At 37.8% G+C, this 20,885-nt stretch overlaps 1 protein-coding gene across 11 annotated transcripts in view; it reads right to left on the reverse strand.

Moving 5' to 3' along the window:
- The window catches only part of EXO1 (exonuclease 1), a 43,940-nt gene that overhangs the window by 17,352 nt on the left and 5,703 nt on the right, over positions 1 to 20,885 (reverse strand). For 7 of the 11 annotated variants that reach the window (XR_009595812.1, XR_009595813.1, XM_060396462.1 and 4 more), the window contains exons 5-11: positions 19,753 to 19,876; positions 17,278 to 17,415; positions 16,159 to 16,371; positions 14,509 to 14,696; positions 13,719 to 13,815; positions 6,737 to 6,962; positions 3,966 to 4,212 (exon numbers count right to left, since the gene is read on the reverse strand). Coding sequence is in view for 9 of the 11 variants with exons in the window: in XM_060396462.1 (XP_060252445.1) it covers positions 3,966 to 4,212; positions 6,737 to 6,962; positions 13,719 to 13,815; positions 14,509 to 14,696; positions 16,159 to 16,371; positions 17,278 to 17,415; positions 19,753 to 19,876 (1,233 nt within the window). In the remaining 2 variants the exon portion in view is untranslated. The remainder of the gene's footprint in view (positions 1 to 3,965; positions 4,213 to 6,736; positions 6,963 to 13,718; positions 13,816 to 14,508; positions 14,697 to 16,158; positions 16,372 to 17,277; positions 17,416 to 19,752; positions 19,877 to 20,885) is intronic. The other 4 variants (XM_060396463.1, XM_042257203.2, XM_060396459.1 and 1 more) reach the window with 1 other exon arrangement.

The following is a 20,885-nucleotide window of genomic DNA, read 5'->3' on the forward strand; positions in this document are numbered from 1 at the left end:
TCTATTGGGCACTATTTTACATACTTTACTTATGTTAATAATTTAATTCCATCAGCAATCCTAAGATGGCTATACTTGAAGAAACTGAAGCACCCATAAATTAACTTGCGCAAGTCAAATATCTCATGAGTAAACAGGACAGGATTCAAAATCCAGGTGGTCTAATCCCAGGGTCCAAATTCCTAACCCCTAAGTAGTATTGACTCTTCAAATTCTTATCTTCACTAGCAGGGACTATGACAACAGCCACTGGCCCTCTAGAATCCACTCTTCACAGTGTGTTCAGAGTGGTCCATCTCAGGGGTCTCCAATCATGGAGACTGGTCCATGGCCTATTTGGAACCAGGCCACAAAGCAAGAGGTAAGAGAAGGGTGGATGAGCAAGTGAAGCTTCATCTGTATTTATAGTCACTCTGCATTGCTCACATTACTGCCTGAGCTCTGCCTCCTGTCAGATCACCGGTGGCATTAGATTTTCACAGAAGCGAGAACCCTATCATGAACTGCGCCTGTGAGCGATCTAGGCTGTGTGCTCCTTATGAGAATCTAACGCCTAACGATCTAAGGTGGAACTGAAGAGGTGATGCTAGCTTTGGGCAGCAGCTGCAAATACAGATTATCACAGGCAGAGATATACAGAGATCATAACAAATCACACGCTTGCAGACTTACATCAAAACTCTATCAGTGATGGCAAGTGACAATTAAGTGGCATCTGGTGGCAAGCTTTACAGTGGTAAGAGAGTTGATGTACTTCAGTTGTACATATACATCTGGTAGCAGGCTTTAAGTCAGAATCCAATGCTTATTTTTAGTTCATGTGTGGCCTGCCCATTATTTTATTTACTGCCTCTAATTCCTTGCCTCTTTTCTGCCCTGCACACTTGTCTCAGTCAGTTTTGGTAAGCCCACAAGCTAACCCTAGTGAAAATGAGTAAAAAAAAACCCAAAACATTACTGGAGAACTTCTTTGAAAAGGGGGAAAGACCCAATGATGAAACAGCAGAGCACTCTAAGACTGCCAACAAAAAGGAACCTGCATTTAAAAGAAAATACCAAGAGTCCTACTTAAACTATGGGTTCATTGAAACATGCAATTCACATTCTCCAAGCCTGCTTTGTATAATATGTGGTGATTAGCTATCTAGAGAAGCCATGAAACCTTCAAAACTACTTTGCCACATGGAGACCAAGCACCCAGGATTAAAAGACAAGCCTCTGGAGTTTCAAAAGGAAAAAAACGTGAACATGAAGAACAGAAGCAGTTCTTGAAGGCCACCACTTCATTAAATATGTCTACACTGAGAGCATCATTCTTAGTGGCTGACTGCAAGGCTGAAGCTAAGAAGCCCTTTACTCTTGGTGAGGAATTGATCCCACTAAGGACATTTGTCAGGAACTTTTAGGAGAGGCTTCAGTTCAAAAGGTGGCACAGGTTGCTCTCTTGGCTAGCACCATAACTAGACAAACTGATGAAACAGCAGAGGATATTGAGGCATAATTGTTAGAGAGGATTAATGAGTCACCGTGGTACACAATCCAGGTTGACAAGTGGTACACAATCCGATGTTGACAAGACAACAGTGCTTGTTTTTGTGTGATCTGGTTTTCAGGAGGATGTGCATGAGGAAATGTTATGTGCACTTCTGTTGGCAATCAACACCACAGTTGCAAAACTATTCAAGTCTCTGACTGATTATGTGTCAGGAAAACTGGTCATTTTGTGTTCAGAAATGCACAGACGGAGGGGCTGCCATGACTGGACAGCTTTCTGGTTCCACTACATGGGTCAAAAAGCTCATTTCTGAACGTGAGTCTGTGTACTGCGTCATCCATAGAGAAATGCTGGCTAGCTGAAAAATATTACCTGAACTTAACGTTTTGCAGGATATGATTAAAATAATCACATTAAAGTACACACCTTTAATTCAAGTCTATTTGCACAACTCTGTGAGGAGATGGACACACGTCTTCTCATACATAGAAGTGAGGTGGTTTTCTAAAGGTAGATCACTGGCCAGAGTTTTTGAGTTATGAGTCACTCCAGAGATTTCTTTTAGAAAAATAGTCACCACTGTTAGCACATCTCAGAGAAACAGAAGGGGTTGCAAAACTTGCTTGTGTGACATATTCAACCTGCTCAGCAAAATCAGTCTGTCACTTCAGGGGAGAACAACTGTGTTCAAGTCAGCAGATACAGTGGCTGCATTCAAAGCCAGACTGGAATTATGGGGGCGACAAGTGAACACTGGGATTTTTGACATTTCAAACATTAGCAGAGATTTTGAAAGAGACTGAGCCAGAGCCTTCTTTTTCCCAGCTGGATGCATGATCACCTGTCTCAGTTTTCAAAAGAGTTTGAGCATCACTCCCCTACCACGAAATACCCCTGGACTGGGAAGCAATGGATCCGTGACCCATTTGTGAACAAGCCAGGTGAACAGACTTTGTCCATGCTAGAAGGGGATCACCTGCTTGAGATCGTAAATGATGGTGGCCATAGAAGTATGTTTGAGACAACTTCAAACCTCCATACGTTTTGGATTAAAGTCAAGGTGGAATAGCCTGAGATTGCCACAAAAACACTAAAAAGTTGGCTTCCCTTTCCAACATCCTAACTCTGTGAAGCAGGGTTTTCTGCAGTGACAGCAACCAAAACGAGATTATGGAGTAGACTGGACATAAGCAACATGCTTCAGGTGTCACTGTTTCCCACCACCCCCAGGTGGGACCATCTAGTTGCAGGAAAACAAGCTCGAGGCTCCCACTGAGTGCACTCTCCCAGAATGCACCCATTCTGCATTATGGTGAATTGTATAATTATTTCATTATATATCACAATGTTATAATAGTAGAAATAAAGTGCACAATAAATGCAATGTGCTTGAATCATCTTGAAACCATCTCCTCATCCAGTTCATGGAAAAACTGTCTTTCAAGAAACTGATCCTTGGTGCCAAAAAGGTTGGGGACCATTGGTCTACTTAAACCAGGAATCAAATCATAACCCTCCCCTGATTAAAACCTTCTAAATGTTTCCTATCACCCTTAAAGACTCAAAGTTCCTTAGGTTGGCCCACAAGCCTTTCATGAACTGGCTTCCTTATTTCTCCTCCTTCATCATCTACCTTCCTGCTCCTTTTTCATTCTTTTTCCAATTTACATTGTGGTAGAAGTAAAAATAGCAGTGATCAACAGCAAAGACTTGCGCCCATGCTCCACACTGCTGCTCACCTCCATACCTCTGTCCAAGCTACATGAATCTGCTGTAAAATACCTGGCTCCATTCTTCATCTGCTTCACCCACGAATCATTTAAACGTAGGTAAGAGCACCTTACATGCGCCCCTTCCCTCTCACCCTTTCCGACCACTGTCTCAGCATTCAGTTCAGTTCAGTCCAGTCGTTCAGTTGTGTCTCAGCATTAGATGCCCTCAAAACACTTTATGCATGATTTTGTCACTGTACTTACCACACAGTATGGAATGATTTTGTTACTATTTTTTCAACTAGGAAAAACTATTTGTTTCTCAAGAGCAAAAACTATATCTCTCATTTCTGTAACTCAGCACCTAGTATTATATCAGATTATCAATTAATAAGACAATTTCATAATCATCTGTATTTAAATAGATTTATAAAAGTACTTTGTGAAATTATATATAACTCTTAGACAAACTAAAAAAATAGAAAAACAAGGTGGATCCTCCCTGCCCCCTGGCAAAGTAACAAAGGGTAGTCCAATACAAAATCCAACAAGGTCTACAATTCTTATTTTAGTTCTGTATCAAGAGATAACAAAAGTAACAGAAGTCCAAGTGGAACTAAGGCAATACATGATAAACTCGATTAAGCCAAATCCTACACCTGTTTCATTAGATTCAATGCTATTCATAACAATGAAAATAAACACCAACAGAGTATATAATCTAATAGACACACAACATTCTTTAGATGTAACAATACCTGCTTCTGGTGCCTGGAACCACAACTGCACCACTTTCTTCATTTTTTCTCTGTAAAAACGTTGCAAATTTGTTTCTTGTCGTAGGTGGTGTGCTTAAGCTTTTTTTAATAGTAGTTCCATCTACCAGGTCAGGCATAAATAGTTCAGAAGATTTCAATGACTTATTACCTTCACAACTATTATTCTTGATCTTCTTTGTAAAGGAAGTAGAATATTGATCCATCATATCATCTTCTGACAGCTCTTCTAAATAAAAATGAAATTATTTGTAAATTTTTATTTCATGACTAGTTAGAGATTTGGTCTCAGTTTCACAGCCTATGTTCTATTGCCCTAAAGATGAAGTCTTTTTTTTTGATTGTGCATCAGAAAAGGAAATAAAACAACAATTAAAAAAAAATTCCCTTGGCTGTGTTTTACTGTTTCAAAATTAACTATGATTTAAAGTCAATTATTTGTATGAATTTCAGAATACAATCAATTCTGCAAGGCTCTACACTCGTTATACTATTTGAATGTAGAAAAAAGGGTCTCATTTTGAATGCAAAAAAAAAAAAAAAATTAAGTGAAGTGAAAGCCACTCAGTTGTGTCCAAATCTTTGTGACCCCATGGACTATATATAGTCCATGGAATTCTCCAGGCCAGAATACTGGAGTGGGTAGCTGTTCCCTTCTCCAGAGGACCTTCCCAACCCAGGGACTGAACTCAGGTCTCCCACATTGCAGGTGGATTCTTTACCATCTGAGCCATCAGGGAAGCCCAAGAATACTGGAGTGGGTATCCTATCCCTTCTCCACCGGATCTTCGTGACTGAGGAATCAAACCAGAATCTCCTGCATTGCAGGTGGATTCTTTACCAGCTGAGCCACCACGGGAAGAAAAAAAAATTAAACCTATGATTAATCTATGTTTGGTTTAAAAGAATGTTTCATTAAAACCAGGTGCTATACTTAATATATATATACACCATCACTGAGATGGTTTTGAGGTATATTTGATTGTCTTATAGTGGAAAGTAATTTGTACTCTAGCTCTGATCCTCATTACATAGCTATAGAGTTCTAGAAGATTGTTGTGTAACAATCTAATGGTATAAGAATAAATCATAAGACTAAATAACGTAAAAGTGGTAAAGCTGAAATAGGCAAGCACATAGACATAGCATTAATGTGCTTAAAATTAATCCAACTACTTCTCAGTCTAAACAGCTTCCACTCACATGGGAGTAAATGCTCATGATTAAGGCGTGGGTAGAGCAGTGGAGGGTGCCTAAATACTAGAGACAAGGTGACATCGCAAATTCAAAAATGTACAGGTTAAAAAAAATACCTACAGGTCAGCAAACTTGTTTAAAATCTGTTTATTATGTAGGAAACTGTAAGTTCTACAGAAGGAAAAAAAATATTGTAGGATCCCCAGAAAACCCTCCACCAAGAAGTTACACTATGCTAACCTCATTTTCTTTTTATGATAACATTGTTAGACTATCTATTTGGAGAAATTCATAGATTTAATATATCCTGAATTGATCAAGACACTTCAGTGTCTCATATTATCATAGTGGACAATGCAGAGCAAAAGTTATTATATACTAGTTACAAGAATTTGCAGCAAGTTGAATAACCAGACAATTGGTGACTATCGGTCTGAAAGGAGGTCTGTCTCTACTACACGGCTCTAGATTTCCACTAGAACTAATATGTGATTTTAGTAAGGTTCAAAACACAAGATTAATATACAAAAGTCAAGTGTATTTCTATATACTAACAATGAACCAAAAATTGCAGTTAAAAATATCATTTATAACAGCATCAAAAACCTGAAATATAGGCATAAATTTGACAACATATGTGCAAGACCTGTACACTAAAAACTACAAAGCATTTCTGAAGGCTTAAACTAAAGAAGACTTATATAAATGGGTCCAAAAACTTGGTATCATTAAGGTGTCAATTCTCCACAAAATAATCCATGCGTGTGTCAAGTTGCTTCAGTTGTGTCTGACTCTTTGACCCTGTGGACTGTAGCCTGCCAGGCGCCTGTGTCCAAGGGATTCTCCAGGCAAGAATACTGAAGAAGATTGCCATGGTCTCCTCCAGGGGATCTTCCCACCCCAGGGATCGAAATTGAGTCTCTTACTAAGTCTCCTGCACTGGCAGCTGGATTCTTTACTACTAGCACCACCTGGGAAAATAATCTATAGATTTAACTAAATCCCAATCAAAACCTTAGCAGGCTCTTTTTTTTTTTTTTTTTCAAAGAAATTGACAAGTTGATTCAATCTGTATGGAAATGCAAAGAACACAAAATAGTCAAAACAACTTTCCAAAAGAAGAACAAACTTAGGGACTTACATTACCTGATTTCAAGACTGACTATAAAGGTACAGTAATCAGGACAGTTTTTCTGGCATAAAGTAGGAGGAGACCAATGGTACAGAATAAGAGAGCCCAGAAAGAGACCTGCACATATATGGTCAACTGACTGTCCACACACGTGCCAAAGACAATTCAATGGAAAAAGGATAATCTCTTAAACAAATGGTGTTTGAACAACTTAATTGCCATATACAAAAAAAAGTGAACCTTGATCCTTACCTCACACCATATAAAAAATTAATTCAAAATGGATCAAAGGCCTAAATGTAAGAACTAAAACTATTAAACTTCTAAAAGAAACAGGAAAAAAATATTAAGGACCTTAGATTTAACAAAGACTTCTAAAATGTGACCAGTTCTCACTAGTATTTCACGAAAACAAAATACATACCACTTCTTGGTCTTTTTACAATGGATGACTTCCTTGGAAGATTTAACCCTTTAGTACTAATCACTTGTTTAATGCCCACAGTACTTGGATTTTCCTTCACCCTTGTAGTATCTGAAACAATATCCAGTTCACGTCTAGGGCAATAATTCCTATGCCAAATGCTATTAATATTAGATGATTTTTGACATGCTCTGTCAGTCCAACTATGACTTCTTGATTGGGCAAGCTAAAGTGGTAGAAAGAAAAAGGTTAAAGAAGAAAAATAGTTAAATCATTTCCCTCTGTATCAACATTAATTATAAGCAAATAATTAAATTACTCCTTTGAACTGCTTTTGATGAAATATCCATCCTCTAATAACACTTTCTACTTTGCTAGTCCTATTTGCTGTTGTTGAGTTGCTAAGTCATGTCCGACTCTTTTGCAACCCCATGGACTGTAGCCTGACAGGCTCCTCTGTCCATGGAATTTCCCAGGGAACAATACTGGAGTGCGTTGCTATTTCCTTCTCCAGGGCATCTTGCTGACTCAGGGTATCGAACCCACATCTCCTGCATTGCAGGTGAATTCTTTACCATTGAGCCTCCTGGGAAGCTTGTTTGCTAGTCCTATGCTGCTGCTGCTGCTGCTGCTGCTGCTGCTAAGTCCCTTCAGTCATGTCTGACTCTGTGCAACCTCATAGACAGCTACCCACCAGGCTCCCCCGTCCCTGGGATTCTCCAGGCAAGAACACTGGAGTGGGTTGCCATTTCCTTCTCCAATGCATGAAAGTGAAAGTGAAGTTGCTCAGTCGTGTCCGACTCTAGTCCTATACTTTTCATTATATGTGTCTTGTATTCCTAGGTCTGTTTTTCCCCTAATTGAGGGTCAAGCAAACTTGTTAGATCATTTTTAAGAAATAAAAAATATACCTTCCTAAGATGAGTAGTGCAAGAAATAAAACTACACTTGAAGAAGTATGACCAGAAAAAAAATACTTTTAAAATGTGACTAATATTTCAATATAAAATATTTAGTTAATAATCATCTAGCAAATAAGCCTCTAGTTACTGACATACCCTTTACAAAGGATCTGAAAATCAAAACCATAAAATTACATATTTAATCAACTATCCTATCTTTAGAACTTGGATGAGCTCAAATGGAAACACTTATTTACAAAACAATAGCTTCTTTTTTAGTGGACAATATCTATGTATTAAATAGGCAAGTATTAGTGAACAATATCTATGTATTAAACAGAAAGCTACTTTGGTCTACACTAAGTCATGCATAAAACTTTCTCTGAGAAAGAGCTTATTGACAGTAAAGATTGGTAAATAATCATTTTAAATGCTAATACAAGTTATTCACAATAAATATATTTTAGATGACAATGAACTGCTTAAAGGGTGTCAATGATACTCTAATAGAGCAGAAGAGGCAAAGGGAAAAACTAACAATGGTATAAAAAATGCTGGTACTAAGGGTGTGAATTCCGCGTGACAAAAGTCCCACTCGAATTTGGAATCTAATCTTTCAATTAAAGAAAGGATTAAATATAAAAATAAATTAAAAATAAGGTGACATTATTCATAATATATTTTAAGAATGAATAAGAATCAACAATTAACTTGGAATCATTGAGAAAAAAGGTATAATAAAAACAGCTTAAGCAGTATATGCCATGGCATTAGATCTCACTGATGGTTTCATTAAAAAACAGAGAGAGAAATAGGAGAGTAGAAAATCTGATTGGGAAGAATACGTTTTTGATAAATAATAATAATTAGTTTGATATACAATTAGTGGTTCTGAAAGAAATGTCCTCATGAAATAAAAGATCTGATAAGGATTTGGTCTCACGAAGGATGGCCATCTTAGTGATCCATAACATTCCCAATGATATCTGAACATTTGCAATACAACCAATTATTTTTGAGTTTCTGAGACAAAGGAGAAACTTGAGAATCATTCTTGATGAAATTATATTAATATCAGTAATTCAAATGTGTAAAGAAGATAGCAGAATAAAGACTTTTCAGTCCCCTTAGTCTAGAAACTTACAATTATAAGATAAACAAGTCACACAGCTGTAACGTACAGCACAGAGAATACAGTCATCCCTTAGTGGCTGTAGGGGATTGGTTATAGGATCCCTTCAGAGATCAAAATCCATGATGTTCAACTCCCTTACATAAAATGGAGTAGTACTATCAGCCCTCCACATCCATGGATTCTGCATCCAAGGATTCAATCTAATTGGATCTGCGGTTGGTTGAATCCGCAGATGCCCATGGATATGGAGGGCTGTACAGTCAATGATATTGTGGAACTTCCCTCATGGTCCAGTAGTTAAGACTCTGTGCTTCCAATGCAGGAGGCATGGGTTTGATCCAGATCAGAAAACCAAGATTCCTCATGCTGGCATGGCCAAATAATAAAAATATAATAACTCTGTATGGTGAAAGATGGTAATTAGATTGATCATGATAATTTATTAATGTATATAAATACTGAATCACTATGTTTACACTTGAAACCAATATGTCAATAATAATTCAATAAGAACACAATCACGCCCAAACCAATAAGAAGAAACAAATACAAACTCCTTGTGCAGAAAAATTAGGAGATTTCTGTGACTTCCAAACCGTAGTGAAAACAAGAGTATAGACAGAAAAATTTAAAGAACCTAGCCCAAGGAGGGAGGGGCAAGTTAGGGGTAGGAGATTAAGAAGTACAAACTATTAGGTGTAAAAAAGCTACAAGGATATACTGTACAATACAGAGAATATAGACACTATTTTATAACTATAAAGTATAACCCTTAAAAATTGTGAATCACTGTGTTGTACACCTGAAACATTTATTATAAATCAACTATATCTCAATAAAAAGATAAAAATAAAGAACCTAGCTTAAGAAAGATCAAACTCATGTGTCTGCAGAAAAGAATGACGTTAATTCCACATACAGAAACTCAGAGAAAGACTTGAACCAAGTACCACGGAGGCTGCAATTAGGGGGAGAGCTGAGAAAAGGATTATATGGCTCCTGGGCCCTTATCTTTGATCTGTCCAATATGGTCAATTCATACCCATCTGCCTTCAGAGCAACCAGACCTTCGAAACCCACAAACAGTAACATGAAAACTTCAAAAGGTGAGAAGAGCCATTTGTCTACACAGGGACCAAATGCAAGGTTAAATATTGAATGGTGGGACTAGCCCTACCCCTTCCTAAAGAAAGAAAAGAATGTTAGTCACTCAGTCCTGTCAGACTTTTTGTGACCTCATGGACTGTACCCACCAGGCTCCTCTGTCCATGGGATTCTCCAGGCAGGAATACTGGAGTGGGTTGCCATCGGGTTGAGATCTTCCCAACCCAGGGATCAAACCCAGGTCTCCCACATTGCAGGCACTCTTTACTGACTAAGCCACTAAGGAAACCCACCCCTTCCTGGTCCACCCCAATTTATTTTCCCTATCTTGCTCTTAAAATGTTTACATAGCTAAGTAGAAACTGGAGGATCCCATTTTGGAAAAAGAACTATACAGACATGCTGATGTTTAAGAATTCACAAACAAAGCCAGCTTGTTGCTAACCAGTTCAACCAAGAGTAATAAAACCCAAGACTATAAGCCCCACTCATTTACACAAAGCTTCTTAAGCTTCTCAGTGCCTGTCCCTAAAAGGAACAAACTAACAAGAAGCTAGGTGTTAGAAAAGTCTCCACCATAAAAGAGAAAAGCCAAAACACATAGGAAAAAAAAAATCCAAAGCCAACAGAAATAATGCAGAGAGAAGAAAACGTACAAGAAAATGTACATGTATTTAATATTATAATTAAATTTCTGAGAGGAGTGGGAAAGAGGAGAGTATATTCATGAAATGAAACAAGGTCTTAAAAAAAACACAATTGTAAGGGTTCTTAGATATGAAAATGATAGCAAAAACTAAATATTCATCAGAATTTTCTATAATGATAGAAAAGTTCTGTGCTGTCCAACATGGAAGCCACTAAGGACTTGAAAAGTGACCAATGCAACCGGAGAACTAAAATTTAATTTAATGTTAATTTAAATAACCACATACTTTGCCAACAAAGGTCCATCTAGTCAAGGCTATGGTAGTCATGTATGGATGTGAGAGTTGGACGGCGAGGAAAGCTGAGCACCGAAGAATTGATGCTTTTGAACTGTGGTGTTGGAGAAGACTCTTGAGAGTCCCTTGGACAGCAAGATCCAACCAGTCCATTCTGAAGGAGATCAGTCCTGGGTGTTCATTGGAAGGACTGATGTAGAAGCTGAAGCCCCAATACTTTGGCCACCTCATATGAAGAGTTGATTCATTGAATTGGGGGAAGAAGGAGAAGGGGACAATAGAGGATGAGATGGCTGGATGGTATCACCGACCTGATGGACATGGGGTTAGGGTAAACTCTGGGAGTTGGTGATGGACAGGCAGGCCTGGTGTGCTGCAATTCACAGGGTTGCAAAGAGTCTGACATGACTGAGTGACTGAACTGAACTGAACTGAACTGTGGTCAGTGGCTAACATACTGGATAGCACAAACTTGAAAGACAAAATAGAAAAAAAGTTTCCCCCAGAAAGAAAAGAAGACAAAGACATGAGTAAGATAGAAAAGTTCCAGAATCTAAAGACCAGGATAAACCAATATCTAACTAATAGAAGTTCCAGAAACAGAACAGGGGAAACAGAAAAGAAACAGCAACCTGAATATAAGAATTATATAATTTGAGCTGATGAACATAAAGTTCTTTTTTAGTACCATTATACATTTGCGCTGTCTTAATAAGCTTGGCTTATTTCAGCTGACAGTAATGATTCTGCTCAATGCTCAACTTGTCACCAGTTTCTCTGCGGCCATCTTCTTTAGGCTCATTTCATTTTCTTTCTCAAGGTGCTCTGATTTGTTTAGCAGGTAAACACTGAGACTTTTCTTGGTCCAGCCAGAATGAACTACTTTGAGTACCTTTAACATGCTATCCTCTTCCATATATGCTATTCCTTTAGCCTCGAACCACTCACCCATTTTGAAAATCTCAACTCATCTTTGTAAATCCAGGACACAGACTAGCTCCTCTATTAGGAGACACTAGAGGGCTTGGCTTGGAATCAGAGCTTCCCTATGGATTAAATGTATGACCTGGCAAGTCACCTAATCTCTAATTGTTTCCTCATCTGTTAAGTAGAAATAATGGTACTGCCCTCAGAGGCTTGTACAGAGTAAATAAGTTACTATGTGTAATGTGCTTAGAATGGCACTTAGAAAACAGCTCAATAAATGTCTGTTATTAAAAGGTATTCTCTCTTTTGGTGGAGTTAAGTGCATCCCCTTTGTCTCCATGGAGCCTAGAATACATCTCTATTATGGGACATACCATATTTCTATGTATATAACCATGTGTCTTTCCGTTAGACAACGACTATGTTACAAGCCAGGATTATGCTTTGTTCTTCTTTATATTCCAGAACATTCCAGAGTATGTTCATTATAATAATTAATGCTTAGTAAAGGACTGAACGGTGAGTAAAGGTAAAGATCTGGATTAGACTAGAAACTATGAGAAAGAAGTAACTATTAACCAGAAAGACAAAAAAGAAGTAGGAGGACTTAGCAATGAAAGAGAAGCCAGGGGTGGGGGAGGAGCAAAATAGATGAAGGAGATTAAGAGGTACAAAAGACTAGGTATAAAAAAAATAAATTACAAGGATGTAATGTACAGCAGAGTGAATATAGTCAATACTTTATAATAACTTTGTATGCAATATAATCTACAAATCAGTTAATATGCTGCTGCTGCTAAGTCACTTCAGTTGTGTCTGACTCTGTGCGACCCCATAGACGGCAGCCCACCAGGCTCCCCTGTCCCTGGGATTCTCCAGGCAAGAACACTGGAGTGGGTTGCCATTTCCTTCTCCAATACATGAAAGTGAAAAGTGAAAGTAAAGTCGCTCAGTTGTGTCCAACCCTTAGCGACTCCAGGGACTGCAGCCTACCAGGCTCCTGTGTCCATGGGATTTTCCAGGCAAGAGTACTGGAGTAGGGTGCCATTGCCTTCTCTGAATTTATGGTGTAATATGTGTTAAAAAGAATAAAGGTTATAAAAGGAAGCTGATAAGAAATAGAGTTTGCTTTTAATTGTAGATAGATTTAAGGTTATAAGAAAGTATTTATGCAGACACAGGAGACATTTAGAATTACTGTGGCTGGTACACAGATTAGAGACTGTTAAAGATGTGCAAGTTCTCTGCATAAAATAAGATAATTAGAGTCATGGTGGTGGTGGTTTAGTTGCCAAGTCGTGTCCAATTCTTGTGACCCCATGGACTGTAGCCTGCCAGGCTCCTCTGTCCATAGGATTCTCCAGGCAAGAATACTGGAGTGGGCTGCTATTTCCTTCTCCAATTAGACTCATAAGAACTTATTAAGGAATAAATTTGAACACAAGAGAGAACAGAGACTGGAAATATGAACAGAAAAGAGAGAACGATGGGAGCATACATCACAAGAGATATATAGACATACTATTGGGAAAAAGTAGAAGAAAATAGGAAAGGACTGAATGACATACAGCAGAGGTACTCAGTAAGTACTGCTAAACTGTGAATGAGAGAAAAAGAACTTTTTACTCCCGAGAGGTATTTCTAGATTTGAGTCTTCAACAATGCCAAATGCTAGAGATGGGATTGGGTGAGATGAGAAAAAGGCATTAAGCACTTGGCATAGTCACAAAAAATGTTCAAGTATAAAGGTCTTATATTATGTGATCACTTTTTAAGAAAATTAACCAATATACCCATTGGTTCTAAGAGATATATTTTCTCTAGAATTGAGTTGTTTTCAATCAACACTCTGTACGGTGCTTGGATGTAGAAATGTTTAAAAGATGTTTACTACGTGAAGATTTGCCTTTAGTCTTAGTTCCTAAGCAATAACAAAACATGCTTTTAGAAAGAAGTCTTTAATATGTTACCATGGCAGTGTCTGGATTGTAGTCATCAATCTGCTCGAGAGTATTTATATCTTTATTCCCAAGTGCTATTTGAAGAGCTATGGAATCATCAACATATCTAGGTTGTTAAGATTAAGGAAAAACAATTTTACTAACAACCAAACAAACAATACTGTATTAAGACAGCAAAGTGTGGTCTATTGTCAGAGAAAACCTTCAGGTTTATGACTTCAGTGGACCCTACTTTCCACATTTGGCTTCACTGAAACCGCATCATAGTTTACTAGTCACAGCAGGAGCTGGCGATTTTCTGAAGCAGAGTCCCAGGGCATCACCTACTCCTCGTCAAGGGAGATGGAGAGGAAAGCCCTGCCATTACCCAGGTGACTCACAGCTCCACATCACCCTGTATGTGTGTGGCCAGTGGCTCTGCGGAGAGCAACCTCAACTGGTGTACTCAGATGACCAGAGTGTTCTTCCTGAACAATTGAGCTTGCTCACCATGAGTGGTTCTCTTCAGGGCCACCTCTGGAGTATGTACGTTAAGTGACTGACTACATGTTTCTGTCAAATCAATCTAAGTAATTAACAAGTTATGGATGGGCTTCAGGTTTATAAACAAATAGTTACTCTAAATTTTTAACTTGCATGATAGTTAAATTTAACAAAATAAAGATTCCACTATTAAAAAAAAAAAAGAAAGAAAGCCAAAAACAATCTGCCAGCTTTTGACTGAAAGTCTAGCTAAAAATACCACCACAAAGATATGGAAGGAGTGCAAAGTTCTACCATTCTGGTTCAGAAAGGATACTGCCCAGCATAGCTTAGTGTTTTGGGATCAACATCATCTTCATAGGCATTCAGAGGGATGAGTTTCCTTTCGATGGGATCAAAAACTAGCTGATAGAGGAAGGTATTGTTGGCCCGAATAAATCCTTTGATGTAATCTTCTGGTACTGTTATGTTCATCTTGAGATAATGTCCAATTTTCCTGATGACCTAATAATGAGTATAAATATATTTATGAGTTACTTAATACCTGAAGATAAAGAATAGGGGAAGTATTATTCCCAAGATCCATCACTTTGCATTAGAGTAGGATGAGGAGGGAAGAAAAATCAATTGCCTTTTTTTTAGGGGGGGAGTATAATTGCTTCACAATGTTGCGTTAGTTTCTGCTGTACAATGAAGTGAACCACCACATGTATACACAGCTCCTCCTTCCTGGGCCTTTCTCCCATTCACCCCAACCCACCCGTCTAGGCCATCATACAGCTACAGTAAAAACCTCAACCAGTAAACACGTCATGACTTAAAATTCAAAGATATGTTCTTCGCCTTCAAAGTCTCTTTCATCCAGAAAGCAAAAAACAAAACACACAATTAGTTGAGAATTTAAAAAAAAAAAAAAAAAAAAAACCACAAATATTTTCACATGATATTTCAAAAAAGAAGTCAACATTTTAACTTCTATTAGAGTCATGGATGATTAAAGCTGGAAGAGACGAAGAACAGAAGACCCAGAGAACCGAAGGGATCCTGAAGTCACAGGCTAGTTAGTACTATGTTGCTCTATTTCAAAATCTGCTACCATCTCCCAACCTTGAGACCTCTCTACTTTAGTATACCACCCTTGGCCCTGAGGACTCACATGTTATAATCTTGGAAATTCTGCTCTGCAAACTCTAAGGGCTTAAGAGAACTACCCAAGGTACGGTGAGGGTAGGAATAATCTACTTCATTTTTTAAGGAAAAGACATCAGAGAATTTATACAGCAGTGATGTAATGAGGTCTCAGAGTTTCTCTAGAAAATACATGACACTTCCTCAAATTGTATGAAGAAGTAAGAATCTGGCTGTATTTTATTAAGCCATGTTAAAAGGATTTACATACATGTACAATTCCTCTCATAACTTTCATTTGCTTTAGAAGACAACTACTTCTCATAAAAATATGATATCTATGTCAAAATGCAATGCATTAACTATTGGTAATTTTAAGTGAATTAATAAACATTAAAATTCTTCAATTTCTGACTCAGTAAATTTCAATAGCTATAACCCATATAAACAAAAATAATTGTCACAAAGAGTTTTTAAGAGTGTAAAGGGATCCTGTGAGACCAAAAACTTTGAGAATTATTACTACAGAGTAATAGGACAGAAATCAAAAAAATCATGCATTTTAGCATTAATTCAACCCTAGAATATCTTATTCTGAAGTTTCTTTATATTAGTCTTCATTTTCAAAAAAACTACTACTAATTTTTTGTCAACTGCTGAAAACAGGATTCATCTGCTGCCAAAAGCAAAGCTGTAGTGTTTTAATCATTTTGCCTTTCAATGACACAATATTGGTTATGGATATAATAGAATATTTAAGATCCATATTCTGATTGATTCATCTATTATTTAAGAATTGCTTAGAAACTGAAAACAACAGTTGGTAAATCACTCTTACCTTTAAAATATCTGGATTATTGGCTAGTCTTAGTAGTTTGCAGGCCTTGGCTAATCCAATCCCACGCAGTGATGAAAGATAGTCACAGCCTGAAAGAATGCACATGTAACGGAACTTCTCTTCTGTGAACACATCCCCAAGCTGTTTGCACATTCCCAGACGAGCCTGATCAACTTCTAGTCCATTTCCAAACTGGTCCATTTTTAAAATAACCTTCAAGAGGAAGGGAAACTGTGAACACCTGTAAGAGTCATTTTTATTTTTCATCATCTAATCCACTATAGCATTTCTAAGAAATCTTTCCTGTTCTTTATCATAAGTGAGCAGACAGATACGTAGGCCAGGTAGTTATTGTGAAATTTGCAAATAAGTTGAATTGAAACATGGGCCATGGCTGGACAGTGCCATATGCCAGTACTCAATCGTTCTGCCTCTGGTGTAAAGAAGGCCCTACTGCACCTACTTCCTACCTGCACTACAGGGTTATCGTGTCAAAGAGCAGTTCTTACAAAAAGCATCTTCTCCTTACCTTTCACTTTTACATATTAAAGTAACCCTTTGCTTAGTCTTAAAGTATTACATGTTACTTGTAGAAAATTTGGAAAACAGAAATTCAGGAAGAAAACAGAAATTGCCCCAAATGTCTTATCTATCACTATTACCCAGCATCAACCTTTTCACAGATCCTTCTCATTCATTTATAAAATAGATAATATAAATAACATAGATATTAACAAAAATGAGATCACCCTATAGTTTTATATCTTAATATCATAATAAAAATTTCCATTAGTTTTATACTTAATTCTAAAAAAACTGCAAAGCATCTCATTAGTAGATAAGTTGGCTTATTTACCTAATCTAATTGAGAACTATAAACCATATAAGTAATCATTATTAAAAAATGAGGCTACATTCCACTATAGAATTTAGAGAAAACAACAAAATCCTCTAACTTTAAGGGCTTAATCTGAAGAATCATTCAGATTATACAAATGTCAAGCAGCAAAACCTTTCTTCCCATTTTAAATAAAATAATTATTAACACCATAAGTAGATATTAGTTACAGGTATTATATAAGATAAAAAAACTTCAGCTCCTTTATTTATGTTAGGTACCTTTTTACAGCCAAAAGCAAGAAGATCAGAGTCCTCCGTAATGACAGCTTGTACAATGCCAGCCTTGTTAAGATAGGCCAGCTGTGCATCTGCTTCATATGGAGCCACAAGACAATCTACTCCCTGAGACCGAGCAGCCTGTGAGAAAGGATGAGTCAGTCTCAAGAACAGCATCTGGAAAGCACTGAACAATTTCCTGTATCAAACCCATTTATCACCAGCCTCAACAAATATTGAATACATGCTAGTATTATTTTTGGAAGTCATTTCCTTTGAAGTACAGGTTTCTAGTTTTAGTCCTAAATATTGAACTATTAGTTCAGTTCAGTTGCTCAGTCGAGTCCGACTCTTTGCGACCCCATGAATCGCAGCACGCCAGGCCTCCCTGTCCATCACCAACTCCCGGAGTTCACTCAGACTCACATCCATCGAGTTGGTGATGCCATCCAGCCATCTCATCCTCTGTCGTCCCCTTCTCCTCCTGCCCCCAATCCCTCCCAGCATCAGAGTCTTTTCCAATGAGTCAACTCTTCTTATGAGGTGACCAAAGTACTAGAGTTTCAGCTTTAGCACCATTCCTTCCAAAGAACACCCAGGGCTGATCTCCTTCAGAATGGACTGGTTGGATCTCCTTGCAGTCCAAGGGATTCTCAAGAGTCTTCTCCAACACCATAGTTCAAAAGCATTCGGCACTCAGCTTTCTTCACAGTCCAACTCTCACATCCATACATGACCACTGGAAAAACCATAGCCTTGACTAGACGGACCTTTGTTGGCAAAGTAATGTCTCTGCTTTTGAATATTGCTATCTAGGTTGGTCATAACTTTCCTTCCAAGGAGTAAGCGTCTTTTAATTTCATGGCTGCAGTTACCACCTGCAGTGATTTGGGAGCCTCAAAAAATAAAGTCTGACACTGTTTCCACTGTTTCCCCATCTATTTCCCATGAAGTGATGGGACCAGATGCCATGATCTTTGTTTTCTGAATGTTGAGCTTTAAGCCAACTTGTTCACTCTCCACTTTCACTTTCATCAAGAGGCTTTTTAGTTCCTCTTCACTTTCTGCCATAAGGGTGGTGTCATCTGCATATCTGAGATTACTGATATTTCTCTTGGCAATCTTGATTCCAGCTTGTGCTTCTTCCAGCCCAGCGTTTCTCATGATGTACTCTGCATAGAAGTTAAATAAGCAGGGTGATAATATACAGTCTTGACGTACTCCTTTTCCTATTTGGAACTGGTCTGTTATTCCATGTCCAGTTCTAACTGTTGCTTCCTGACCTGCATACAGATTTCTCAAGAGGCAGGTCAGGTGGCCTGTATTCCCATCTCTTTCAGAATTTTCTACACTTTATTGTGATCCACACAGTCAAAGGCTTTGGCATAGTCAATAAAGCAGAAATAGATGTTTTTCTGGAACTGTCTTGCTTTTTCCATGATCCAGCGGATGTTGGCAATTTGATCTCTGGTTCCTCTGCCTTTTCTAAAACCAGCTTGAACATCTGGAAGTTCACAGTTCACATATTGCTGAAGTCTGGCTTGGAGAATTTTGAGCATTACTTTACTAGCATGTGAGATGAGTGCAATTGTGCAGTAGTTTGAGCATTCTTTCGCACTGCCTTTCTTTGGGATTGGAATGAAAACTGACCTTTTCCAGTCCTGTGGCCACTGCTGAGTCTTCCAAATTTGCTGGTATATTGAGCTATATGTAATCCTATATATTGAATCATATAGCCACTAATAAATCTTTTTAAAAAATCAATGTATGAATTAGGGATAAAGAAATATTGCTACACATTTCGGGGGGGAATACAAGCTGCAAACTCAATTTTTCAAATTATAGAAATCGACCATCTGAAGAATGATTGTGCTCTAAAGAACACAAGTTGCTTGTTTCCCCATAATCTCTCACCACAGAACACAAGCCTGACACTGAATTGATGAAACCAACAGACTCTGTAACTATCTATCTTCCCATTTGTTTATCAAATAGTTTGAACACAGACCTGAAAAGGGGCTGTGTGGGCTGTGACTGTGGGTGTGCTGACACTAAGATTTATAGTAATAGGTAATAAGAAAAGAAGCTTCTAAAGCAGGTCAAGTGGAACTGATCTGCTGCAAATCTCCTGGGCTGGCCAGTTGACTTCAGCCGATACAAACACTCAAGAGTGAGTGTTGAAGATTATGAGAATGGAGTGGGATTGAACCTCTAGGAATTTATTCCTTCTGTCTCTGCAGAAAACATTTATCTACGTAAGTGACTCATCTAGAAAGTGAGAGCTGAGCTGTTTGTTCCTCAGATTTCTTCTTTGGAAATTGCTGGACTCCTCTCTTCTACCTAGATATTCTTCTCTTCTTCCTCTGACAACCAGCTTTCCTAAAGGTTAGACCCAGAGTAATCCTCCTCCCTTCACCTGCTTGCTCTCCCAGTAACCTAAATGAACCCTGTAATCTGTTAGCTTCTTATTTAGCTCACTTTAATTACGTTGTGGGCCATAGTATGTGTGATATTGATAGAACGTGTGAAACATTCTCTGGCTTCCGAGACCTTCCCTTCACGAAGAAGCTGCTTTCCCTTAAGGAGATTGGCTTGTCGTCTTCTGCAAGATTAAAAAAAAAAAAAAAGTGAGAAGAGGACTCAAATATTACAATATTATACCCTTGAATTGTATTCAAGAATTTTTTCTGGAATAAAAAATGCTTGACTCATATGAAAGTGCACACTTGTTCCTTGACTATGCTAACCCAGATCTTCTGGGCTTCTAGACAAAAAGAACACAGATTTACAGCGCCCACATGCACAAGCTAATCATCAGACTTTCTCACAGCACTGCCACATGACAAAAGAAAGTGAAGTAATGAAGACACGTTGGGAAAACGTAAGTCAAGGCTTTTACACCATTAAAACTAACTTTCCATTATAAAGGGTACAACTTTATCAACCCCATTTAGTGAGATTTACTTCTATTTGGGGCTGACTCACACTAGCTTTAACAGCTAAGCCCAGTGGTATCTCCCGTACAGCATAATGACTCCTAGAAACCAACAGAGGATAAAAACAAGAATAGATGAAAGTAGTAGAACAGACGCTTCACTAAAATGCAGAAATTCTTAAAAGAAAAATATAGTCTACTGTAAAAATACTAGATTCTGTTGAGTTAAATGTGAAAGATACAATTTCAATTAAAAGTACTAAAAGAATAAAAATAGAGTACATCACTTTTCAACTAGAAATAAGGGACAACAATAAGAGTGGAAGAAACAATCAACCCAGAAATCAAACAAGGTGGGAGGTATATATTAGTAATTAAGAGCAAGGTAAAAAGAATAAAACTACAGTTTTAAAAATGACAAAGACTGATGGAATCGATTAAAAAAATTACAGTGATGTGTTCTTCATAAAAGACAAACTTAAAACCAATGACATAGTAAAAGTTAACAGAAAAAGAAATTAGAAACATACAAAAGAAAATTGTTATGGCTGTATTAACATCAGACATAATAGACTTTAGAACAAAAAAGCACAGAAATTTAAAAAGTCAGTGCATATTGTTCTAATATGCCAAAAAAAATAACAAATTCTAAACCTGAATGCTACCGATAAAATAG

The sequence above is a fragment of the Ovis aries genome, chromosome 12 (assembly GCF_016772045.2).
Source record: "Ovis aries strain OAR_USU_Benz2616 breed Rambouillet chromosome 12, ARS-UI_Ramb_v3.0, whole genome shotgun sequence".
Lineage (NCBI taxonomy): Eukaryota > Metazoa > Chordata > Mammalia > Artiodactyla > Bovidae > Ovis > Ovis aries.